The sequence below is a fragment of the Lontra canadensis genome, unplaced genomic scaffold (assembly GCF_010015895.1).
Source record: "Lontra canadensis isolate GAN:19392208 unplaced genomic scaffold, GSC_riverotter_1.0 scaffold28, whole genome shotgun sequence".
NCBI classification, from domain to species: Eukaryota; Metazoa; Chordata; class Mammalia; order Carnivora; family Mustelidae; genus Lontra; species Lontra canadensis.
In genome coordinates this window covers 10,347,533-10,374,492 of record NW_022631022.1, presented here as the reverse complement: position 1 = coordinate 10,374,492, position 26,960 = coordinate 10,347,533, and the positions used below count along the sequence as shown (strand labels likewise).

General features: G+C 46.1%; 1 protein-coding gene across 1 annotated transcript in view; it reads right to left on the bottom strand.

Moving 5' to 3' along the window:
• Positions 1–1,304: 1,304 nt before the first annotated feature.
• ALDH1A2 (aldehyde dehydrogenase 1 family member A2) overlaps positions 1,305–26,960 on the bottom strand; it is a 95,968-nt gene continuing 70,312 nt past the window's right edge. Inside the window, exons 9-14 of the mRNA XM_032864853.1 lie at positions 15,246–15,348; positions 13,371–13,555; positions 11,845–12,009; positions 11,027–11,184; positions 10,634–10,708; positions 1,305–3,143 (exon numbers count right to left, since the gene is read on the bottom strand). Of these exons, the coding sequence (XP_032720744.1) occupies positions 3,071–3,143; positions 10,634–10,708; positions 11,027–11,184; positions 11,845–12,009; positions 13,371–13,555; positions 15,246–15,348 (759 nt within the window). The 3' untranslated portion in view covers positions 1,305–3,070. The remainder of the gene's footprint in view (positions 3,144–10,633; positions 10,709–11,026; positions 11,185–11,844; positions 12,010–13,370; positions 13,556–15,245; positions 15,349–26,960) is intronic.

The window sequence follows — 26,960 nt, the reverse complement described above, 5'->3', positions numbered from 1 at the left end:
GGAAATACATTCAGTCCTCAAACCCAGTTCAAAATCCACCTCCTCTGTTAGCCTCTCCGATTGTCCTCTTTTCTTGGGCATCTTCCTATTTTATTGTGCAGTCCAGTGTATTCACTGTTTCTTTCTGTTCCTTAATCCCTATAATATTCTTGCCCTTTATTATCTAAAATGTCGTGATAAAGCATGAGATCACCAATATGAAGGCACTGAGGGTGTTTTGGAGGAAAAGGTACAATGGAAATCTCAGGGGTTAACAGTAAAAAAGAGATCCCAAATATATAGGGCAAACGATGGATTGTCTCTGGGTTAGTTTCATTAGTGACATCTGTAATGCTGTCGTTTGCCTTTACCATAAAGGGATGAGGTTTGAGGGACTTTATGCTTTGAAGAACCATCAAATTATGTCTATCTTACGCTGGGTTCCTCTTTTCTATAAGCTCTACAATACCACCGGCCAGAGGACTTTTCAATGGTTACTCTGTGCCCATCTCATTCTTGTTTTCTTCCTGGTGGCTCAAGGTAATGGACAGGAGGTAAAACACAAGGAGCCCACATCTTCTGTTTCAGAGTACATCCCAGAGCCCTGAGGACTATATGCCCCAGGTTCACTTTGTTCCTCCAAGGGATGAAATAGCAGCAGCCAGAGAGCAGTACGTCTTGCTTCAAGTCGGATTCCCTTTGTGGCCAGCTCGTTAGTTTTTGTTTTGTCTCCCTGGACCAGGACTCAGGTGGAGATTCCAAGCATTGGAAGCAGGGCATGTGCGGGTCTAGAGGGGAAAAACCGCTCCCCAGAAGCTCAACTCTGAAAATGCGGAGAGAGCAAACAAGCTCTGCCTGCTAATATAGTCACGACTTACAGCTTCCTTTTTGTAGCTGCAAAAAGAGGGCATCAGGTTGTCAGCTTTCGACTTCATCTCCCCATGGTAAATAAAAGTAAAGCTATTGCCAAGTGCCATCATCAATGCGAGTTCCGTCTTGTAGCCCACGACTCTGAGGATCAGGCCCTAAACACTCCTTTATGTTTTAGCTTTCACGGAGGCTATTTTGAATTAAAACAGTCGTTTCATCAATTTCCTACATGATTCTACTTGTTGGCCGCGTAAAACCGCATGTGTACTCAAATTTTAAGCAGTGTCAGAAAACAAGGGTGTTGTTTACTGCCTTCTATAAAAATGCTTTCCCAGACTTCTGCTCAGTAACCAGAGAAAACCACACAGCTGAAAAACCCAGCAGCTGAGAGAAGGACCCAAGTGTGCTCAGTGTGACGCAAAGATTTATAAACACAGCCACGTAATCCCAAGGAGTACACAATATAAATGCTTTATTGCTAGCACAGAGGTTTCTTTTTAAGTAAATTAAAAGAAATAAATCTTCATTTTCACATTCTATATTGCAGTTGAAAGGTAACTAGCTGGTTAATGGATATGTTCACTTGGACACACGCTAGAGGAGGAGAGCATGACATTCACATGGGAGAACTCAGAAGCGTGGCGTCTCTTGAGGCATCGGGCCACTGAGTGTACTGTCGTTCGTAAATAACAGCAGACAGATTTCTTTTAAACATCATGAATAGACGAGACTCATAAATAGAAAACCGGTGTGGTTAGAAAGCAGGAACCCATTACATACAGAAGGCTATATACGTGTTGCCCATATTCCATGTACTCTAGGTTATGGTTGGTACTTTTAAATAAATGATCTTCATCTAGGTTACAGGCTGGGTTGGATTCAGCAACTGGAAAGAGTGAAGGAGGAAAGGAAGCCGACGCTGTCCATCAGCTGCTGGATGCACTGGAAAGCAGAAGGAGAAGTGTGTGGCTGGAGGAGAGGGAGAGGGGCTGCTTTGTGCCTCCCCCCTTGGGAAGCCTGTTGGGAGGGAAACCCACATGTGGACGCGCCACTGGACATGGCGGTGGGGTGCTGGTGGAGGACGGCAAGCGTGGCACGCTGCAACTCTGCAAATGGCAACGGAACCTCCAGGCTGGGCCGGATTTTCCAAGGTTACTGCCAGTGCATTCAGGGCATGATAGGCCAAAGTAACACCCAGAGCACTGGCAGGATCAGGGCTGGTGCAGCGGGGGCAGGGGGGCAGAAGCGGCTGCCCAGTCCAACTGCAGAGATAATTCACTTCCTAAGAGTTGTCAGCCAGTACTAGAGGTGAACTTATTTCTCCAAGGCCCCCAGCATTACCTGGTACCAAATTCTTGAGCTGACTCAATTCGTTTTGGGGTTGATTGTTAAGAGCATTGGAAAAAGATCTTATCAGTCTATGAAAAACAACCCCCTTCCCGCCCGCTGCCTTATTCCAGAATCACCCAGAAGATAGAACACACACGCACACCCACACACCCTAAAACCAAACGGCAAGCTCAGAAGCTGTAAACTACATGTGATCTCTGGGTCTGCATCTTTCCTGATCTTTCACTTCTGTCTTTTATGGATGTACGAAAGCCAGACTGGGTCAGGAACATCCCGAGCTCTCAGTTCTCGGTACATCTGCAGTGTACCAGCTCCTGGCAGTCTCAGTCTGGTCTGGCTCTAACGAAAACCATTTCATGTTTTGCTTTGAAGAAGTGGATAACATGAAATGGTAATTTGGCTGCAAACCCTTGGAAAATTGTTCCCGGCCCGAACATCTGCCCCAAATGAGCTCAGCTGAGATCTCCTTGGAGGGGTGGGAAGGGGGGGTGGTGAGCAGGGAGAGCCTGGAAGGAGAAGATGGAGACAATGGAAAGATGACCTTTCCTCAGGAGGAAAGTTCCTTGTGACAAAAGACATCAGCCCATCGCTCCAAAAAGAGAGACTGGATGTTCCCGACAGCGACTCCTCCTGCCTGTTCCCCCCTTTCCCAATATTTGGTATCGTTAAGGTGATCCCTTACGGAGTGCCAGGAGACCGTGAGCACATGTTCTGCTTTCCTTATGCAGTGACTGGCCTGGCCTACATGTCATTGTTTACATCTTTAAATAAGGACCGAGTATGGACTTTGGATTCCTGAGAGCAGGGCCCCCTAGGGAGAGCAGAGAGGGAGGGTCCTGCGGGCTGGCCTCCACCTTCCTCCTCGGCCTTCTTAGGAGTTCTTCTGAGGGATCTTTACAGTCACTGTCTTCACCTCGGAGTACTCTCGCAAGCCGAACTCCCCCCTGGAAGGCAGAATTAGGCAGTGTCAGACACCTGAGGCCGAGGCAGCCTGGCCTGAATGATGGCAAGGGCCCCGAGAAGGGGCCGTTTAGCACCTGCTAACAGCAGGCCATGGGGTTCCCATGAGGAAATGTCTAATGAGTGGACAGCCCAGCCCTCCTCTGAGAGGCAGAGAGGGCTACCATATCATGAGCAGTGACCATTTCTTAAAGTCAAGGGCTGATCTGTCTTCACAACATGGCGCAGGAAGGGGCAGCAGCAGTCCCAACTACTCAGAAACACAGGCACGTGCGTTAGCTTGAGCCCGTGGTCATACAGACCCCGGACCTGGGGGTACACTGCGGACAGCAGAGGCTCAGGTCTAGGGCCCCCCTGTTGTGTCTCCACCACTGGCAGTAATGGCTCTAGAGGACAATGGTGTGCTTTCCTCCTCTGAAAACCCACTCCTGCCACGAGACGCCCCCGATGTGTCTGTGTTCTAGTCACTCTTCCTGGTGACCTAGTCCACTTTAGCTGAAAGAAAAACCAGAGATTTCCAGGCTGGGATCCCTTCCCGTTTGTTCTAAATTCCTTTCCACTGGTCCTTAGACTTAACACATGGAAGTGGGGACCCAAAAACCTGGACAGGGACGAGCACGGATCACCAGCAATGCCTCAAAAACCATCCTGATGCGTGCTGCCCACAGCCCTACAGAGGCAGGGGAAAGAGGGAGGAAATCCAAGTAACTGACTACAAAGGAAGTGGCCCCTGAGACTCTGGTTAAATGTTTATGGGGTGGGAGCTGGGTCCCCCGTCTCTGCAGGAGCCAGGAGATGCGCCTTCCTGGCCCTCTGGACAGGCAGCGTTGGTCTCCAACCCTCAGGGGGCCGGGCTGCAGCCAAGCCTGGTGGCTGCCCTGCTCCTTTCTTTCTTCTCTCTGTACTTTCTCCTCAGGTCATCTCATTTTAATTGCCCTTGCCCACTTTTCTTTATTTCATTGTAAAGTCGAGCACATTTTCCCAATTTTCTCTTTTAAAAATTGACACACACACCCCCCATTCTTTTTAAAGTCACTGGTCCACGAGGCTTTTTCTGGCTCTCTCAGTAGAAGGAACGCCTCCTGCCTCTGTGTTCACAGAGCACCTGGGCACCAGTTATCACAACGCTGTCCCTTGGGAGGGCGAGAAGGGCTGCCTGAGTGGCCGTCTCTGCCCGAGGACTCAGAGCTTACTGGTCCTGCTTCGTGCCCTCCACCAAACCTCGTGTAGAGCCCACAGCTTCAGGCTCAGGCGGCCCTTGTGGGAGGGAGAGAGGGAGGGAGGGCTTTCACCCACGCTCCCTTTCCCCAGGTCCACCCAGTAGACAGACATACCACCTCTTTCAGGAAAAAATAAAAGGACACTTGGAGATGTATTTGAATAAGAAAATATTAATAAAGGCTGTCTTTAAAAACAGGCAAGTATGGGGCACCTGGGTGGCACAGTTGGTTAAGCAGCCAACTCTTGGTTTTGGATAGGTCATGAGCTCAAGCCCAGCGCTGGGGTCTACACTTAGTGTGGAGTCTGCTGGAGAATCTCTCTCCCTCACCTCTTCCCCGCTGAATCTAAAATTAAATCAATCTTTTAAAAAGACCAAAACAATCATGTGTAAAAAGTAACTGGGCTTTACAGTCAAGACCTGCTGTGAGCGATTCATTCTGCTACCTTCCAGGAACCCTATGCTCTGCACAAACTTCCAATCACTTGGCCAGCAGCAGCTCTGAGCGCCAAGGTCACCTAGGTTGTCATGACCCTGCCCTCCCTGCCAAGACATCAGAGGCAGCCAAGGAGAGAGCAGGGTATGTGTGCTCTTCTCTTATCGGAGTTGGCCGTCTTGCTGATGGGAATGAGAATAAATCCGGGACTGCCCCACTCAGTAGAAGGTTCCCTCATTAGTTCCTCCCAGGCCCTGAGTCTTTATTACCAGCTTAGCTCTGGCTCTTTCTGGACTCTTTCCTTCCCTTGGGCAATTCTGAAAGTGTGTCTTCATCACGGACATCATCTGCCTCCTGTTTGAAGCGCGGTTACTCCCTTCTGGTTTCCTGGCTTGTGCACGCACATTGCGCAGACCCTGAACCATTTCCTCCCACTCAGATCTCTAAGTTGGTTTGAGGAGTGTTAAGGAAGCCTTACAGAGTCAGGAGTGTGGCGGTGTGGTTGCTCTCGAGTGTGAGTATTGGGTCCCGTGATCGCTGGGTGCGTGACGTAGAAAATCACCCTGCGCTGGGGGAGCTCCTCCCCCGTGTCCTGCAGAGTCACCAGCCACCACGGTCGGCCCACAGCCTGCTCCGAGAATGAAGAGCAGCCTCGCATCTGCCGTAAAAGCAAGGTTGGAGTTGGGGGTCTGCAGGCGGGCATCCCACTCAGCTCTGCCACTACCTGGCGCTGTGACTCCAGGCGAGCCTCCTCCTGGGGCCCGGGCGTCTCTCAGGCATCAGGAAGCCTAAGGGACTGTCCTTGGAGCTTGCTTATGTTGTGGACTCCTGACCATCCCCACCAAAGACACTGCCTCGGTAGGTCTGGAGAGGAGCCTGGAGATGGTGACACAGGTGGTTGTTTGGACCACCCTTTGAGAAGCGCTGCTGGGAAGTCTCTGAGGGCCCCCTGTTTAGATTCTCCTGCTAATTCACCACCTCATTCTGGGGGCTTTCTCTCCAATCTAGCTTAATCTAGTTAAATCCCACAGTTACAGGAGAACCACACTATAGTGCAAACGCAGACACGCCTCTCCTGCTGCCCCCCAATCTCTCCATACAGTCACCTGCTGGGCTCCACAGAGTGTCAGGGCGGAGGCACACTCGGACGCCTGTGTTCCTGCTTCTGAGCCAGACTGGGTTATATTCCCTGCCACCAACCAAACCCGGCAGACCCAGGGGCAAGGTAAGGTGCCTCCAGCCAGTCCCTGCAGAAAAATCACTCCTAAAACAAAGAGGGATTACTGTGTAGGATGTATATTTCCCTGTTCTTTTCTTTGCCTTACAGCAACATTTCACGGAGCAGGCGCTCCAGACCACCTACACCAGAACCATTCCAGAAACCTGTTAACAATGCAGATCCTCTGCCTTAGCCCAGATTTACTACAGCCAAATCTCTGAGAGTGGGTCCCCAGACAGGCATGCTTGGCAAGCCCTTCTGTCCGACCGCAGGTGATTTTCTGTGCATGTGCATGCTCTGTACATGCACATGGGCACACACACACATGCATGCAGGGGCACACGGGTGGGAACGCACACACACACGTGCACACATGCATGTCTGTATGTGCACACAGGCACACACACATGCATGCATGGGCACACAGGCACACATGCATGCTCTGCACATACACACAGGCACACATGCATGCTCTGCACGCACACACGGGCACACATACATGCACGCATGGGCACACGGGTGGGCACGCACACGTACACATGGGCACACACCCATGCTCTGCATGTACACGCATGTTCTGCACACACACATGGGCACACAGGCATGGATGCATGTGCATGCAAACTGGGAAGCCCTTATTTAGAATATCCTAATAATGCTTCTCATCTTCAAAGCCTGTGTCCTCAGTTTTTAAAATGAGGTTTTTTAGAACCTCAGAACATGAGGCTCTTTCTATGTGCTCCCTATGTGACATTTATGTTATAGCTTGTCTCAGAGAGGCTTAAAAGAGGTAAAGGAGGGGATGGGAGGAGTGAAATGTGGAGAACCTGCTGCACGGCCAGACTGAAGTGAGCTGCCCCCATCTCTGACCCTGGGAATCAGGCCAGCCCATCGGGCAACCTGTAGAGGGCAGCCCTCCACAGCGCTCTGTGGGGGAGAACTCTGGGGCTCCCACAGCCTGCTTGGAACTTGTTTCCAGAAAGTGCTACTTCTCTTCTCTGTGCCTCTTAGAGGTGGGAAAAGGGGTGCCAGGGACCAGAGCTACATGGAGTTTGCAAGGCCAGGAGATAAATAGTACTGTCCAGAGGCGGGGAGTTTCTGGGATTGCAGTAAGTGCGAAGGAAGAGTGGGGGACCAGGATAGGGCAGGTGCTTTTATTTGAAGCCTTGCGACCACTCCAGGCCATTTAAGGAAGAAAAAACATGTTTGGAGAGCAAGTAGGGACAAATTATCCAATGATTTAGACAAGATGAAGTGAGTCTCATCAAAGAGCCCTGTTGCCTAATTATTTTTAAACTGCACTGGGAAGGCCGAGTCACTACAGCACCAACGCGATAAGTGGAGAAAGACTGCTTTTCAGTCTCTTGGGCCCCTGTTCTCCATGTGGTTCTGACACAGCCAAAGTGTCTCCTGGACCATCTCTCCAGGCAAGGGGAAGGTTGCTAATGGGGGTAGACTGGACCTGGACAATGTCACAAGCCCAAACCCTGTCCATGCTGAGGATCCAAGGCGAGCCTGGGACAAGCTCCATCCAGCGGCAATTATTTATTATGTTTTATGCCCATGATTCACCCTCTTAATGATCTGTAACAAAACAGCGGGAGCAGCATTCCCAGAGCCAGGGATTGTCCCAACATTTCAGAGACCAGGAAGGCCCAAACACAGAGGCAGGACACAGAATATCAAGTTAAACGCATCCTGAAAGGTGGGAGCAGGAAGTGAAGGCCATATGCGAGTTAGGAAGAGAGAGCTGTAACTACACGAAACCTTTATAAAAGCTGAAGAGTACTAATAACTGAGCAAAGGGGATCCAGAGTGGTTCTGGGTTCTGGCTGTAAAGCAAGTGGGAAGCACTGAAGGCCAGAAGCAAGACTCAAGAAAGAGCGATTTCCCCCTGCGTTCCCAGGGACAGAATGGAAGCTGATGATTCAGGCTGAAATTCAGGCAACATTCTGCCATACTTCCAAAGAAAGAAATGAGAAAAAAGAAGGATCACCTATGTAACACTCATCTGCTTGCCCTCTACATTTCTGGAGGTTTGCCAGACACTGCTGGATATCTGGAACACCGAATCCTACCATTTTATCCTCAGGGCGACCCTTTGGGGTAGACACTATAATTATTCCCATTGTGGAGATGAGGCTTAGAGAGATTAATGAGGCTTATTCCCATTTTAGAGAAACAGAGGCTTAGCGGGATTAATAATTGGTCCAAGGTTGCATAGGTAGTAAGTGGTAGGACCAGGATATGTATCGGAAGCCATGTGACTCTAGAAACTCTGCTCTTAGCCTCACCGCTATGCTTAATTTATAGGTTAATGCCGAAGAGCTAGAAATTACCAGCTGATGTATCTGAAGCATGTAAATCCTCTATGATGGTCTTACGGGTTCCCTGTACTTTGTCCCAAACACCATCCTTATTTCTCCCACAATGCCTCGACGCCCTCTTTCTCCACTCCTACCTTGCTTCGCCCACCAACCCTGCAAATTATTCCCCTCTCTCCATCTACCCAAATGTTCCTCTCCTTTAAAGGCCAATTCAGATCCATATATTCGACCCTATCCAAAGGTTTCCCAGGCTTCTACAGCTCACAATGATCCCCCCACCCCTGAACTCCTCTATAAATCATGGCCTTCTCTGGAATTCTTCTACTTCTTTCAATGTTGTATATTTCATTTATCTAGCAAAATTTCAAGTGCTTTGATGAGCCATATATCATCCCCCACGAGCCAAGCACTCAATACTTTCTAGCAGACGGATCATGAACCGGCATTGGCTGACAAATGGACACATTCAATAACGGCAGAGGGAATGGACATAAGAATGTTTCCTCTTGGGCGTCACAGGATTTAAGAAACATGGAGCCAGCCCCCATCAAGAGGAAGGGAAGTGGTATATTTAGTTTTTTGTTTTGTTTTGTTTTGTTTTAAGAGACAGTGAGTATGAGCAGGGGCAAGAGGCAGGGGTGGGAGAGGAAGAGAGAATCTCAAGCAGACTCCACGCTCAGTGAGGACCCCAATGCGGGGCTTGATCTCACAACCCTGAGATCATGACATGAACTGAAATCAAGAGTTGAACACTTAATCGACTGAACCACCCAGATGCCCCAGGAGGAAAATGTTTTCATTTTTGTTTGTTTGTTTTTTGTTGTTTTTTTTTTTTATTAGGGGAGTGTGTGTCAGCTCAGGAAGACCCCGGTTACCATCCACACTCTGAATGCTGCTCAATCCCATTATATATGAAGGCTGCAAATAACATCTCCTTGACTATAGTTTTCCTCTGCTACATTCCCTTTTTCCAGGCCCTTTGCCTCTCAAGAGGACTCTGCCCAGCTCCGATTCTGGCCCTTCTGAGTCCTGCCCCAGGCCCCGCTGCTTCCTTGGCTGGATATCATCAGAAACACTGAAACCTACGTTCAAATCTCACATCTGCCATTTACTGGCTGTGTGACCTGGGCAAGCTGCTTAGCTGGTCTAAGCCCCAGTTCCCCACCTGAACCAAGTGGGATGTGAAGGGGAAATGTATCTATCCCACTGAATCATTGTGAAACTCAAATGAGACAATGTTAGGAAAGAAGCTGATGTACAGTCACATAACAGAGTAGGCGTTTAATGAACGATTCCTATCACTGTTACTGTAAAGCCCTCGTGATGGGTCTTCTTCCTCTAGTCTTTGCCAGGACATCCTCTACCTGCCAGAAATCTCGGCCTTAAAACCTCGGCTATCTCCTCAGCTCCCACGGAACGTCTAAGCCCTGTGAGACTGGTTTAAAACAACCTTTTCACCTGTGTCTTCAGCAAGCTCCCTCTAGCCATCCTACGTCCAAACCTTTCCGTCCCAGCCTCAGAGAACCTACAAGGGCCGAGAAGGTGATTAAGGGAGGGGCTTGGGCTTGGTCTTGGGCTTGTGTAAAAACGAAGGGCTACCAATATGTAGGCCCCAGAAGCAACAGGAACGGGATTAAGGCAAGTTCTAGAGCTCACAGCTGCAGCAATTTTGCTATGGGGGAATGAAAATAAGCAAGAAATCCGTATTTTACGGAAAGCCTCTTCCTTTTTTGAATGTCAGTTAAGGATTTTAAAATGTTGTGAGGCAAAACGAAACATCTCTGCTGGCCAGATTTGCCATTGGGCTGGCATTTGGTGACCTCTGTTTTAAACACCCCAAACTCCCTGATGTTCTGTATTTGTTGTGCCTTCATGCCTTTGTTCCTGCTCTTCCCCCCACGTGGAAGCACCGCCCCTAACACAGTGGAAAGTTATTTGCTCTGGGAAGTCTTCTCTGATCCCCATCAGGCAAAATCGGTAGATTGTTTCCTCAGTACTTGCAAGATGTTTGGCACACTTCTATCAAGAAAGTAGCCCTGATCTCATGAAATAGATGGTACATTAATTTTTATCCATCCCCAAGTAAGAGAAGGGAGTTGTGTTTTATCCTTCTTTGTGACACGTAGCACAGACCTTCGTTTGCAGAAGGTCTGTGCTACGTGTTTGTGGAATGAGTGGGTGAGTCAGAGAGTGCAACAGTCGTGCGCATACTCCTCTAGGCTAGTATCTGCCATCCCGGTTTCTCTGCGGCCCCAGCAACTTTGGACACTTACATTTCTCTCCCATTTCCAGACATCTTGAATCCCCCAAAGGGGCTCTGGGCATTTAAGGCATTGTAACAATTGATCCTAAGAGAAGAAAACACAGTGCCGTAAGTATGAATTCTGCTTGCACTGAAGTAGTCCCATCATCATAGTATTTCTTTAAAAGTTTCATTTTCTAATTCCCTTTCTTGCATATGAAATATTTATCATTTAAAATTGACTTTTATCTCCTGGCCTAGCCAGTAAGGAGTGCATATCCTTTCTCAGGGAAGGCTACTTGCCTTCTGTCTTTCCCTTCCCCCAGAGGGTAAGTTTCTGTCCCTTGTGTTCGAGATTACGAGGCCCCTACACCGCCAGGGGCTTGCGTTACGGCCAGAACCCTGAGGCTGATTCTCATCTTACCAAACAGTCCCAGCCTGCATTGCCGAAGACACTGTGAGGGCCTTGTTGATGTCGTTAGTGAAGACGGCTGCGACGAGTCCGAAGTCTGAGTTATTGGCTCTTTCGATAACTTCATCCATAGTCTTAAACCTCAGAATTTCCTGAACGGGGCCAAAGATCTGCAACAAAATGGTTTGGGCCATCATGGGGTGGTTGCTCTGCCACCCCCTGACCTGCTCTGCACATTTCAAAGTTTACTCCACCTTCATTATTTAAATGACACTGACGTTCAGCAGCGCAGAACTGTAAAATCGCCCAGACTCTGCCTGAGTCATCTAATTTTAGAGTTCACGTAGCGCCCCCTACCCTCCACCCTCCCATGCAACCCCCAATTCCACTGTCTGTACCAAGGCTGCCTTCTCTGTGAGTCCCCAGCCACTGCTACCGAACTCAGAGCCACCCCTCCGGATGCTGGCTGATGTGCTCTGGTCCCTCGCCCACACAAACGTGAGGTGGCTTGGATGCTTTCTCCTTCCCGGTGAGCAGCTTAGGAACCCATGTTTGAAGGAACTAGCCCATGGGCAGTGTATTACTAAGGCCAATGATGGGCTCTTACGATTGTCCTCTTGGCTAATATAATTGCAGTCGAGGAGCATGTCACCTGTCTCCATCTAGCTTACTTGCTTTCTGATTTAACATTTTCTTGAAAACGGGATTTGCACATCACTGTCACAGAATGTCTATCAAATATAAAGAGACGAAACCAGAATATCATCTACAAGAAATGCTCTGGAAGCCATCCCAAGAAAGGCAGGGCTTCCATCAGAGCTCCATGTTACCTCCTCCTTGGCAATGCGCATGTCATCGGTGACGTTCGAAAACACCGTGGGCTCAATGAAAAACCCCTTCCGACCCAGCCCTTTGCCTCCACATTCCAGCTTGGCACCCTCGGCCACGCCACTCTGGATGAGTTCCAGGATCTTGTTGTATTGTTTCTTATCAATCTACAAAAGAAATTTCCCATGACTCTATGTAAAGTCCTCTATGAAAAGAGAAAGAAGTGTGTACTCAAGAATCTTTTGTGACTTTTTTCAAACTCCATTATATCTAGTCATGTCATAGGGAACTGCTGCCATTTAGCCTTTGTCCTCTGAAGAAATGGTGACTTTGGCATGCTTTAACCCAATATATTGAGAATTCCATTAAAGGCCCTGCACTGAGGATAGGGCCAAATCAGCAGTACCAGATGCAGAATTAGGCAATGTTTCTAAATGATGGAGGAACTGGCTAATTGATTATTTGCAGTTTCTACATGGGGGAAAAACTGACCGCTCTAACCAAATAAACAGTTCCCCAAGCTGTACTGATACTAAAAGATGAAAACAAGGGTAAGCTCTACATTGCTTCAAATCCTACTGGGGTGTATTTTTAACGGAGCTTCTGTTACACCTTTAGAGGAAGGGGTTAAGTATAAAGAGCAAGGACTAGCTTCCTACTCCATAAAATACGGTTAGTCTGGCCTCCCCCAAGTTGTAGTCATTGCTCCATTATGATGGCAAATACAACAATCTAAATTCCACTTGAGTATGAATTACTCGGCTGGAACACTAGTCATCTTTCAAATGGTCCCCAAACCTCAGAGATGCTGTTTCTTGTCAGGAAGACCCATACACTAGAGACTCAAATGCAACCTGATCCCAATATCCTTTAAAAACTCCCACACTCTATCTAGTTTGGGATTCAACCAGAATTCTACCAGAAACAAACCTTGATGATTGTGAAGAGCCTGCAGAGCCAAACAGTGTGGACTGCAGGGCCTTCTGTGGCCCTCCCGAGCACACCGCACGAAGCATGCAGAGTAGAGCTAACCACAGCAGAGGGCCAAGTAGCTCTCTAACTCCCATGCATATGCGGGCCCTAAGTAGGTCAGGCTGGTGGAGATTCCTTAGCCACGGATGAATGGATAAAGGTTTCTGAGAAAGAGAGATACCCTTTCTCCTTGCCTGTGGCATTTGTAGGGATGTCTTGAAGGCCAGTGGTTAGGACTAGGACTGGGTTCTCGGGTCAACCTCCATCTGGTCACATGCAAGTCTTTCTTTAGAGCTAAAAGACTCCCAGTTACCCTCAAAGTCCAAAGTATCCTTGAGGCAACTTTAATCCCTTAATGTTTCAGAGGTGACATTTAGAAAAGGAAAGGGAAGCATGAGGAATAAGCAATGTCTCACCAGCTACAATTCCAGCCACTAAGATGAGGCGGAAGGGAAAGGAGGGGGCGGGAGAAGGAAGTTGTCTCTGGGGTCCCAATAGAGTGTCTGGGGCTTGCCAGGGATTAAGAAAAGAAAGGGAATGTTTATGATTTCCCTACCTGAGGTCCCTGCTCTGTGGTGGGATCGAAGGGACTCCCCACGATGCGCCTCTTGGCCCGCTCCACACTCCTCCTCACGAACTCCTCATAGATGGACTCCTCCACAAAGATGCGAGACCCGGCGGTGCAGCACTGACCTTGGTTGAAGAATACGCCCTGGTGGGCCTGCTCCACAGCGTAGTCCACTGCAAGGGAGAGAGTGGTGTCCTCGTGCAGTTCACCCACGGAGGGCCCATCCATGCAGCCCCCTCCCCTCCCTCTGCCAGAGCCCCGGGAGTAATGCCCCTCTCAGCCCACAGCATAATGGTGAGGAGGCAGCACCGGGGAAAGCACTGGATTGAGAAGACACCTTAGTTCAAGTTCTAACTAGATCCTGACGTGACTTGCTACGTGACCTTGAACTTGGACGACTTTACTTCTTTGAGTCTGTTTCTTCTTCTGTAGGAAGAGGGACTGGACCACACCATCTACAACAGGAGTGTCAAGCTCCAAGGGCAAGGGCCTGGGCGAATAATGTAGTGGCATGAATCCGCCAGCTAGCAAAAACGGTCTGATGGAGACTCAGAAAGAAAGCCACTGCATTTGGCTGTTGCTATGCATGAATGTAAGCCACTGGTTGCCAGATTCCCGATTTTAAGAAAAAACAGAAATCAGGACTTTTCATGTACAGTGTTCATATTTTAAACATTTCGACAGGGAAACATATGTATGCCCTGCACTGGGCCTAGGGACTGCTAACTTGCAACCTCTGATCTATAGAGAACCTTGTAGCTGTATGTTTAATTAGCATTATGGTGAATTAAATTGTAAAAGAAACGGATCTTCTTGAAAGACACCCAAATATCCTCTGCACTTACTGTAACTGTATAGCAGCACATAACTTTCATCTCAGAGCTTACACTTCAAGATACACTAGCGAATCTGATGTGTGCTAGTTGCTAAATGACTGACTGAATCAACCGTCCCTTATCAGTCCATCAGTCCTGTCAATGGAGGAACTACTCCTCACGAGAAACTTAGGTTTGACAGTTCTGATCCCTCTTGACAACCAGCATGAAGCTGATGCTGAACTCTTCACGGACTCCAAAGCTGGGGCTGGATGGCAAGCAATCTGCTTTCTGCTTTCTGACCTCCCAGTGGTGAAAGGGACAGCATCTCAGTCTGGTGGGATGAGAGGGAGAAAAAGAGGGACCAGAAGAGATTTTGAATTTTTATTTCCTGGCAAGCTTTTCAAACCATAAAGACCATCCCTGTGCAGAATGGCTGAGAGGGCATCCTGCCCGAAGACATGGGGTTTCCTAAATTACTGCTCTACACCGCCAGAGGGTCCTACCTCCAAGGTGTAAGCACCTGACTGAACGTGCGTCATCATTCTGGCTGAAAGTCACAGACACCGCAAAGGATGGGGGGACTAAACAGAGGAGGGGTTGTGGGTTTGGGAAAATGGGGCAAGACTAGTGAACTAGATATTTTTTTTCCATGGTCTACAAAGCCACCAGACACAGTTGAGTAGTTTCAGATTTCTAGAATCTAGGCAGAAGATATATGTGGTGTTGGGAGGCTTAGACCATTGCCCTTCCCACCATGCAGCACAAAGCAGGCCTTTACCTCTTCCACGCTGCCCTGCGGCACCAAAGAATCAAAGGGGCTCAGGAATGTCTAGAAAACAAACTCTGCTCAGCTATCAACCGGCAAGCCCTCTTCCCCAGTACTAAACCAGCTGCCCCTTGGGAGGAAGGGTCCAGGTTCTTCTACTTGAAGCTTCTTCTTAGCCTCATAGATCTTTTCCTTAGTGTCCTGTCAAAAGTGGAGATACAACGGAGAGCACCAAGAGGCAGTGTACAGGGACAGGGAGGAGATGTGTTGTTGACTTACAATCAGCATCAGCAAAAATAATATTGGGACTTTTCCCTCCAAGTTCCAGAGTTACTCGCTTCAAGTTACTTCTTCCAGCTGCTTCTTGGATAAGCTTTCCAACCTGAAAGAAAGGAAATGGAAGGAGGTTTTGCACACCTAGAAGCTAAGATGGCCTGTGGCCAAAGCCAACTGTAGGCAACGGTGAGAGGCAGCAGGGATGGATCTTGCAAGGCAAACCAGCCCCGTGGATGATGCAGGAGTGGCTCCTTGGTCAGCTTGGGTGGACAAGATACAAGTTAGCTGGGACACAATTTAATGTCTGTGCCGAAGTGAGCTGGAAGACTGCTTTAGTTTCACGAAGGGAAGAGCACTGAAAATGGGGTTTAATCTGGAATTTTAATCATTGAAAGGTTTCTCTAAAGGCAACTGGGAAGCACAATGTGACTAGAGGTTTTCCACCACTGTTCTGTGGCTTTTAGCTTTGGACTCTGCTCTTCCCCTTACACACACACACACATACACACACACACACACACACACACACACAACACAAGCCAACTGGCTCCACATGAAAGGCATGATGAATGTAAAACAAACTTCATGGATTTATAAAACTGCCAGGTATGACTTTAATCACTTGGTTCAAAGAAAATATAGATGTTACACCTTGGCCTCTACTTAGTTCTACAAGCAAGAGGAGTCCAGACAGCTGAGATCTGTCTATATGTGTGCAATGCCTATTGACTTAGAAGCCAAGCAGACAAGAGGCTGGGTTGGAGATGGCATTTACCAATGTGTAAACTCGCATTTGTAAGGAAATTGGAAGTGTCAAAATGGAAACAGGGATGTACCACCTACAGCCTCCCTTCAAGGAAGAACACACTGATTGTCTCAGTGAGTAGAAATGCTGCCAACTTCTCCAGAGTCGGCCTCAGATGAAGGGTGTTTCCTTGTCCAATAGATTCCCTACCCTGGGTGGCCTATCCACTGGTGGCAGGTGTATAAAGACCCTCACTTTCAGCTCACCACAGCACAGCTCCAAAGGACCATCTGTGGTCCGCCATGCTGCCTGTTGTTGGTGGAAGCTACCAGGCCTGCATTGTAGTTCAGTTTCCCCTTGTGCCCACTCCCCTTCAGCAGGGATCCCCCATAAATAATCTGCATGGCAAACTCCATTTCAGCAACTGCTTCTGAAGACCTGAGCTGTCACAGGTGCTACTCTACTATGGGGTAGAGGTCCCCTTACAGAAAAGGCCAAGTCCCCATAAAGCCCACATGGGCAGTTTGCTCTCATTGAGATGAAAAATGCAACCTTTGCCTGGAAACCTACTGAAAATAAAACATTTGAAAAGCTTGGAAAAGAGACGTGCTACATTTCAGTCCCTCCTGAACCTTGCTGAGATCCTCAAGTAGGGCTAGTAACTCCTCAAGGCTGCGTAGTCATGGTTGAAAGAAAAGGCTCCGAAGCCTGAAGTTCTACTGATTTTATCACTTACCAACTGTTTGACCTAGGGAAATTTATTTAACTTCTCTGAGCCTCAGTTCCCTCCTCTGTAAATGGGGCTAAAAATAGTATCTACCTCAGAATGCAGTTGTCCTGAAGATTAAGTGAGGGTACTTGACCCTTACAACCCAGCCTGGTACACAGTAAGTACCCACACATGGTAACTATACGTGGGTGGCAGAAGCCGGGCCCTTCTTCTTCCTCGTTCAACGCAGAGAAATAGAGCGGACTGTGAAGAGTTAATGCTGCTAGGCTGTCCATGCAGGTCTCCCCCACATCCCCCAAACTGCCTGTGCAAATCAAATGCTTCAGGAAAATACTGGGGAAATGTTCTGACTTCCCTCAGTCTCCAATATTACTCATTCACTGGATTAAATGATTTTAAGTTTTTATTATTATTTTCCCTCATGGCAAAAAGAAAAAAAAAAAGAAAAAAGAAAAGTAGAAGATATACTTTCATTCTGAGGAAATCTGTGGCGAAAAGATAGTGATGTCTCTGAAAGAGCTAGAATTTCTAGAAACTAGAGAGTTTCTTAGTTTGCAGGACAATGCTAGCTTCCAAGGGGTGGAAAAATACTAACACGTAGCCCTAAAGATTACTGGGCAGGCATTAGCCCCCCAACCAGATGGCCCCTCTCCTGCCTTGCCAGCTTGTCTCATCTGTCTTCTACCTCAAGGTAAACTCCCGGGGAAGACAAGCTAATAAAGACCTTGTTCCCAGGCAGACATCCTCCCTTCTCCCTCTTCTTCAGGAAGAAAATACACATATATGACAGAAAGGAGAATCTGGCTCTCTGTTCTGGCAAGAGAACAGCAGTCAGGTGAAAATTATGACTGAAGCCTGAGATCCTGAGTGAGAGTTTCAGGAAAACTGCACGCAAGGGCAGTTGGGAGAGCAGCACTGTGGGGAGTCCCTGACCAGGTGATCCCCCGAGACCGCCGATTCTAAGGAATTCTAGGGTTCTTGTCTCTCTCTGCCCTGATGAAATCCGTATGAACTGATGGTGACTCATCTTAAAGTCCAGGAAGATAAACAGGCAACTGCTTTCTCAAAAAAAGGCAATCACTGGAATTCACGAACTTATTATTAGTTATAATTTTAAAAAACTAACATTTACTGAGTCATTCTGTGCCAGATATGTGCATGTTTGAGCTCATCTAGATCTCTTAAAAACCCTGCACAGCAGGTACTATCTCATTTTAAACGTGACCAAACTTAAGAGCTGGAGGTCAACTGGTCACTGGCAGGTGGGGGGCAGAGCCTGTCACATCCCAGGGAGACGAACGCCAGGGCACAAGGGGGGGGGTCACTCCCTCAATGCCCCTCCCTTCCTCTCCTCCTGCTCCCCTTCCTGCCTGCCTTTCTGTATGTACTGAGCACCTACAGTGTGCCACATGCCACCAAAACCTTGTCCCTGAACTCCAAATTGATTCCAAAGTGACTAGGAATGTCACCTTTTGTAGATACAAATGATGGTCACACACCATCAGTTGCAAAACTAGCATTCCGATTTCTGATCAACATTGAGAAACAAACAAAAAGCACAGAGAAATTGCAAGTTTCACACACAGTAAGATGCTGAATAAATGTTCGGGGTTCGTAACAGCAGTGATGGCCCAGCTGGCATCAGGTTTTTGTTAGCCCTACCCCCTGCCATTAATCAAAAAAGTTCTAGGGGTTGGTGTGTTTTGCCACTGGGAATGTTGTCCAGTGATTATTTTCATGGCTATGGTAACTATACAAAAACCTCGCTCAGTCTATGGTCATCAGAGAATACCTAAGAATAATTTTTCCTGTGTCAGTGGTTTGCCAGCCTTTCCTTAGAAACCAAATTCATGCTAAACACTGCAAGGCAAATCTCAGATGAATAATGCCTTTCCTCTTCATCTTTGGAAGAAGGTCAAGCTGCAGCTCAGCCTCAAGAAACAACTGGATGTGTGAGGCCACGGGAGAACCATCCATCTGGAGGGGCCTCAGCACTGGACACTGAGAAAAACCCAGTTTTCACTGATCCTCCTTCGTTCAACACAGATTCGTGGTTCTCCTACTTAGTGCCAGGTGCAGTGCGGTGCACAGGCCTGTACCAGGAGCAGACTGGCAGCTAAGAGGACTGCATTATAAACCTAGCAGGTGCTCAGGAAGTGAAGCTTTGAGAAGCTTGGAGAAAAAGCTGGGTCAGGTTCAACATTAGATCCCAGCCGATGGAATTAGGGTTTTGCAATACTTTGTTACAAGCTAGAGTCTGAGGGCTCTGGTCCTTATGCACAGACCTGGGCTTTGGAGAATGTATTATCGCTCATGAATTCTCTCTGTGGGAGGACAGAGGTTAAATGACCCCAGATGGGAGGCCCTCCTCATGATCACTCCCAAGAAGGGAAAAGAGATGGTGGAGAGAAGAGATACAACTCCAAGGCAGGAGATCCTTAATAGGGCAAAGTAATGCTTAAAAACAAAGTTCAAGTGAGAACTGACTCCATGTCGGCTTACAGAATATGACAGGTCCTGTGCGAATGAGCCTAAAATACAGAGGCTTCCAGAATTCCAGTCTATGGGGTTAGACAATTTCAGAAAGAATGAAATACAGGCAACACACCAAGGCCTGGGATTGACTGGCCCTCCCCAGACGGGAAAGCAGTGAGTGGCGTTCCCTGGGGACGCGGGCCCCTGGTCAGAAGGCAGAAGAGCCTGGAGACACAAACGGGGCTTCAAGACACACAAGCTCTGGGAGGGGTTAAGAGTCAAGTCATTAGGATGCATAAAACGAAGTCCTATTCCCATAAAATAGGCAACGTCTCCTGTCCTATGGCCAGCAACCTGGCAAATCATGAGCATACTGCGGGCTTGGGACTGCAGTGGGGCCCGCAGGAGTCGGGAGACCGAGGTACTCCCAACTGCGGCTTGACTCCTAGCTCCTACTGCAATGTGGGAAAGCCACTCTGGGGCCTTGAACCTCGGGTTCTTCACAGGCACAATGAAGGCACAGGCCAAGCAGTTAATGTCCGTGGAAGTGTTTAAAAAGACACATAGAGGTCCTGGAGCCTGGAAGTGTTTAAAAAGACACATAGAGGTCCTGGAGCCCCTGCTCATTCTGAGAGTCTGTCCAAAATTCTGCATTCTTCTTGCTCATGGAGCAGAAGTAGCTTTCACACAAGTAACCTGCTGCACCGAGTGATGGGACAACCTGAATTTTTTTTTCCAGTTTCCTGCGCAGAGCTCATTATGAAAGAGCAAGTGACACCGTTCCTGCCCTGTGGTTTCTTAACGTTGCAACCCCTGTAGTCCACTGGATCTGTGTAACCCAAAGAGGTGCAAGGGTGTGAAGTAGGGGGTCCCTCACATGCAATGGGACTGGGCTAGCTCTCGGCAGGAGTGCTGGCACACATCAACTCTGACTCCCACCCTTGTTTTGAATAGGCTTCCAGACTGATATGAGGAGTATTCCTGGAAGAGCCACAACGGACCAGAGCACGTTCATGGCAGCACAGCCAGGGAAGGAAAGGCAGTTTGGTGCTTTGCAAGGGAAACGGTTTGTTATATGGGACAAAGTAACACATGAAAGGCCTTCTTCCTGTGCACTCTTTGCTCTTTCCCATGTTGCTTCCTGTACAGAGTTTCTGAAGTTAGGTAAACTTTTCTTTTTATTAATTACTGAATTGTCCATATTAGATAAGTGCTTTCTCAGAAATATTTCTTTTTATTAATAATCACACGTATTAATAAGGGTGGATTCTTTCTCAGAGATATGCCATGTTTTAAAAAAAAAAAAAAACAGAAACATCTCAGTAAACTGGTTGGAGATGCCTGCTTTTTGGAATACATTTTCATTTCTTAAACCCCAAACAGATTGACTGTATGCTTTTTCCCTCCTCTCCTTTCTTATTTTTCATTGTGCTTACTGGCTAACCATGATGGAAATAAGAATGCTGAAAATATGCATAATTGGCTATTTCTTGTCTTTCTGAAATATCTAGAAATAATAGCTCAAATCAGTCTGTTCAGATTTCCACCAGAAAGTAAAAGGACCAAGATATTTAAGCAGCTCCTTTAATTTCAGTGTAACAGCAATTTCCAAACTTTGTCCAACTCGGCTTATGAAAGCCAATATGGTTGCTAACCACCAGTTCCCCATCGCACACCGGCCTCTCCGGCCACATGAAACCACTTGCCTTTCGTTGTACAAGCTGTTTCATCTGCCTAAAATGCCCTTCTTCCCCTTGCTTGCTGATAAACTCATTTTTCCAGACCTGCTTCTGCTACTTCTGCTGTAAACCTAGCTTTCCAAACCCACCTTCCCTAAAAGTCTAATCCTCTGATCCAAAACAACTCTCACCCTGTTCTTGTCTAATAGTTGTCTTCTAGACCAAATCTGCGAGCAGAGAGACACTCTATCTGACACACATATGGAAGATTTGTTGGGCAACTGCACCAGAACATGACACCTGTTCTCAAGGTCTCTAGAAATCAGAGACTAGGAGGGCTTTAGGGAAACAAGTGAGCAACTGGAATATAGGATGCCTATGTCCAAGGTAGCTGTATTCTGCTACAACTCACAGAATAATCTTGGGTTTCTCTGTACTTATCTTTGGCTTAAATTTCATCTTTTTAATGAAGGGGGGATGACTTCATCTACTACTGGCTGAACAGTTCCTGGGACTTAAAAGTTTTCTCTATGTCTAGGCTCTCCCTCCAGAGATTCTGATTATTTTACTCCAATTATTTTTAAAAGTTCCCCGGAGCATGCTTTTTAAAAAATGGATTTATTTATTTGAGAGAGAGCATGCATGAGCAAGAGTGGGGAGAGGGAGAGAGAATCTCTAGCAGACTCTTCACTGGGCATGGAGCCCAACATGGGGCTCGATCTCATGACACTGATATCAGGACCTGAGCCCAAACCGAGAGTCAGATGGTTAATTGACTGTGCCACCTAGGTGCCCCTGTCCCAGAACATTCTAATGCACTGCTAAGGTTGAGAACCAAGAGATTCAAGAACCTTTAAGGGCATTTCTCCCACACTTGTCTCTCACCTTGCATCATTCATTTCTTCTCCTTTCTAGTTGTGCAACCTGTTTGCTAAGCACATACTGTGCGCTGTTTGTTGTCACAAGCATTGTTTAATCTCCATGTTTCAGTGAGGCAAAACTACCCCATTTCATAGTTGAAAAAAAAAAAAGTGACTCTGGGAGGTCCAGAAATGATTTGCTGATAGGCACCTGTGAAGAGGAGGAGCCAGCCCTGGACTCTGAACGCCCATCCCATGCCTCCAGTCCTTCCTGCCCGTTCCAGTTTCTCTCTGCGGCTCCTGCTTCTCTTCTCCAGATGCCCTCCTGGGGGTTAGGTCCCCTCTGCTAGCACAAGAATCCCAACCCAGCTAACAGACAGTCCAGATAAGCTGTCTGGTACACTTAGCCGTCTGTCTATTAACTACACAGGACTCTCCCTTTCTATTTCAGATAAATACAAAAGGCAAGATGTTGTTTCTTGGTTTGCTTTGATAGGAAGACACCTGGAGTACTCAAGTCAATGGTACGACATTTCCCACTCACCAGGTGAGCTGAATAAAGGGTGGGCATCTTGGGGCATCTTGGGACCTGCTCATTATCATCCCCAGCTCCCAGGAGGGGGACCCACTGCAGAATAAATAAACAATCTTGGCTAGCAGGCAGAGGCCACGTAGACTTTTTCTTAATTCTCCAGTACTTGAGTTTTGACTTAAGTATTAAGAAAAGGAAAAAAAAGAGAATTTAAAACCTGTATATCCAGAGGCACTGACCTATTGGCCTGGTATTTTTGGTTCAAGTTTTTAGATGGTTTGTTTGCTCGTGGACTCATACCCCCTTAGGAAGAGGCCCATTAACTTTTTAAAAAAGAGTGAAAACTCCAGCAGGCTGCCTCCCCCACCAACAGAGAGGTGGTGAGGCTATGAGAGAGTGAGAGTGAGAGAGAGAGAGAGAGAGAGAGAGCGCGCGCTGCACCAGTTCCTGCCTCCAGCAGCAGCAAGGGCGACAGCACCATGCGACATGACATTCCTCCCACTTAGGAAGTGAGAGGAGAACCCCGGCTGCGTGAATGAGACGCAGTGCTAATACAGCTGTTAGCTACAAACATTTGCTTGGCACGAATCAGTCTGGACTCTCCTGTAGTTTGCTTTGATGGTCTCTCTACTATCTTGTTGACTAATGATGAAATCATGGTTTGTTCATCTAATTGAATAAAGAAAACACCACACCAAGCAAAGCGCAAACTGCCTTCCTGTCCTTGCTTGAGGTTGTTTATTGACTCTGTGTTTATAATAGCCCTTTTATATTCACTTATTAAATATTTACATGCATCGCTTATGTACTTAGCTGTATAAGGAGAAATTAATCCAGTCTTTAATCTAAGGGAACTGTTTGTTTTTCAAAGCCCTTTTGCTAAAGTAAAATGGAAAGCAGCCACCTCAAATAAGCTTCTTGTTATTGCTGCAGACATTCTGTGATGTCCCAGTGAGTCCCCTCTCCCTAGGGCAAGCAGACCAGGAGCCATGTTCTACTCTGTATTGAAGTGACATGTTTCCTCTGGAAGAATCTACACAATTTCCCAAGGAGCTACAAAGTTAAACAACAATAGATGAATAAAGAAGTAAAAAAACAAAACAACACAACAACAACAAAGAAAACGGATGAAAGCAAGCTGAAAGGCAGTTTGAGAATTACGGGATCCTTTGATTTGCCCATGAACGTTCTCTACCCACCACCATTAATATGTGTAATTGTAAGTTGACCTTCATATTCTAGACAGATGCTTCTCCCTCGAGTCTTCTATGGTCTATCAGTGATATCATTCTGAAGAAACTAGGAGATATTCCAGAGGCCCGAGGAATGGTTCTCCTGCAAGTGAATGCCAACCTCTCTAGGGAGAGAAAGAGCAAATAGAGACCAAGTTGGAAGAAGTCAGGGAAATTTGCTCCACTTCCACTGCAATGGGCTGGCTCACGGCTCTGAGTATTCCCAAGGGCAAAACTCCTCACAGGGCCACCTTCCACCTCATTCTTGTTCTCAAATTCTCATCTCTCTCTCTCTCTCTCTCTGTTCCCTCCACTGAAGATCTGCATCTATGAAAATTTCATATTTAGTTTGCAACGATCTCCTGTTAAGATAAAGAATTTCCTATGTTATATAAAGTTACAGTAACGAAAGGAAATAGTGTACTGGTGAAGGGACAGACACATAATCAGTGGAGCAAAACGCAACTAGGGAAAGACCCACACAAATAAGGGCAGCCGCTTCCTGGCAAAGGCACAAAGCCGATTCAGCAGGAAAAAACTGTCTTTTCAAGAAATGGTGCTGGAACTCTTATTATCGACTTAAAAAAAAAAAGTGAAGAAGACCAGGGCACCTGGGTGGCTCAGTGGGTTGAGCCTCTGCCTTTGGCTCAGGTCATGATCTCAGGGTCCTGGGATCGAGCCCCGCATTGGCCTCTGCTCAGCGGGGAGCCTGCTTCCCCCTCCTCCTCTGCCTGCCTCTCTGCCTACTTGTAATCTCTGTCTTTCTCTGTCAAATAAATAAATAAGTAAAATCTTTAAAAATAAATAAATTAATTAAAAAAAAAGAATTTAGTTCTTTACCTTACAACATGCACAAAAATTAACTAAAAACAGATCAGAGACCTAAGTGTTAAACATGAAACTATAAAATTTCTAGAAGGGAGCATAAGAGACTATATTTGTGGTGTTAAGTTAGGTGAAAATTCCTTAGGCATGACACTGAAAGCCTGATCCATAAAATTAAAAAATTAATGAATCAAATCGGATGTCATGAAAATTAAGAACTTCTGGTCTGCAAAAGACTCTGTTAAGAGAACTAAAAGATAAGCCAAATACTAGGAGAAAATATTTGCAAACACAATGGACTTGTATCCAGAATACACAAAGAACTTTTAAAATTCAACAATAAAACAACAAAACAGTAAAAAATGGATAAAGATTAAAACACACTTCATCAAAGAAAACATACAGATGACCAACACACACATGAAAAGATGCTCAATATCACTCATTAAAAGGGAAATACAAATCAAATCCAAAATGGGATATCACTTCACACCTATCAGAATGGCTAGAATCAAAAATATTAGACATAGCAAGTGTTGGCAAGGACATGGAGAAATGGGAAGCCTTAGGCACTCTTGGTGGGAATATAAATTGGTGCAACCATTATGAAAAACAGTTTGGAGGTTCCTAAAAAAATTAAAGATAGAACTACCATATGATCCAACAATCCCACTTCTGGGTACTTATCTGAAGAAAACAAAAACACTAACTGGAAAACATGTATCTGCACCCTCACTGCAGCCTTCTTTACTATAGCTAAGATATGGAAAAATCCTATGTGTCTATCATTGGGTGATTAGATAAAGAAATTGTGGATATATGTGAATAATGGAATATTATTCAGCCATAAAAATACCAAACTCTTGCTCTCTCTGACAACATGGATAAACTTCAAGGGCATTATGTCAAGTGAAATAAATCAGAGAGAGACAAATACTATATGAGTTCTCTTATATGTGGAATCTAAAGTAACTATATTTTATATGTATGTATATATATACATACAAACATATAATGCTTGCCATCGAGAGAAAGAAAGATCAGGTGTGTGTGTATGTGTGTATATATGTATGTACATATATACACACACAACCTATGTGTGTGGTGTGTATGCATATGTATACGTAGATGTAGATGTATGTATGTATACCAAGTTCATAGATACAGAGGCAGACGGGTGACTGCCAGAAGCAGGGGCTGGGGAGTGGGAGAAAAGGGTGAATTGCTTTTGTTTTAGTTTAAATAAACTGAATTCTTAAAATGGGGGCTAACATATAAAGAGTAAGTATTGGAAACAGCCTGTCTTTCAGGTTCTCCATCCACAAAGCAGGTGCTTTACTCTATGGCAGGACCACAGCTGTCAATATGTCTGCACTCAGTGCTTCAGCACCTCTGATTCAGAAGCTAACATTATAGGGAGGAGAGCCAGAATCCAAAAGTAAAACATGTGCAATGGAAACACCACATAAAATCAACTACCTATATATAATGCACACACATACACAGGTGATAGGATCCTAAGAATAAGGGGAAAGACCCTCAACTGATACACTGAGATCTATAAAATATTTAAATAAAATTTTTTTAAAAAACTGAAGGAACCCATTCCAATTATGTCACATGGTATGCTACATTGATCTATCTCATGATAAGGTTTGAACTGATTATTACCTAATTTCAAACACCATTAAGGATAATATGTACAATGTCTGATTTCAACCCACAGTCTGGAAGAATCACTTGTAAGCTAGTAATGGGGTTACCATATTAACAGGATCTTCTGCAGGTGTTGTCTAGTTTAATGCTCACAACCACTTCGTAAAGTAGATGTCACTCTCCCCATTTCATAGAAAACAGACTCAGAAAGCTAAAGAACAGGTGGAATTTAGCTTAATAATAACAATCTACTAATTATATATTTATGGAATAAATTTGTAGCAAAATGTTTTTAAATGGGCTTCTATAATTTTAAAAAACTTAAAATGTGGTGCATAGTCAAAAGTTCCCAACCTATAGATATATTACTCTGAAGATACAGATGTAGTGAAAAGAAGGGCCATAAGTGTACCCCAATGTTCATAGCAGAAATGGCCACAATCACCAAATGGTGGAAAGAGCCGAGATGCCCTTCAACAGATGAATGGATAAAGAAGATATGCTCCATATATACAATGGAATATTATGCCTCCCTCAGAAAAGATGAATACTTAACTTTTGTAGCAACATGGACGGGACTGTAGGAGATTACGTTAAGTGAAATAAATCAAGCAGAGAAAGTCAATTATCATATGGTTTCACTTACTGGTGGAGCATAAGGAATAACATGGAGGACATTAGGAGAGGGAAAGGATTAAGTGAATTGGGGGAAATCAGAGGGGGAGATGAACCATGAAAGACTGTGGACTCTGAGAAACAAACTGAGGTTTTGGAGGGGCAGGGGTGGGGAGATGGGTGAGCCTGGTCGTGGGTATTAAGGAGGCCATGTATTGCATGGAGTACTGGGTATGGTGCATAAACAACGGATCTTGGAACAACGAAAAAATAAAATTAAATTAAAAAAATTTTTTAAATCCCCACTATGTTGAGATAATACTACACATTTATTAGAATGGCTAAAATTAAAAAGACCAACCATACCAA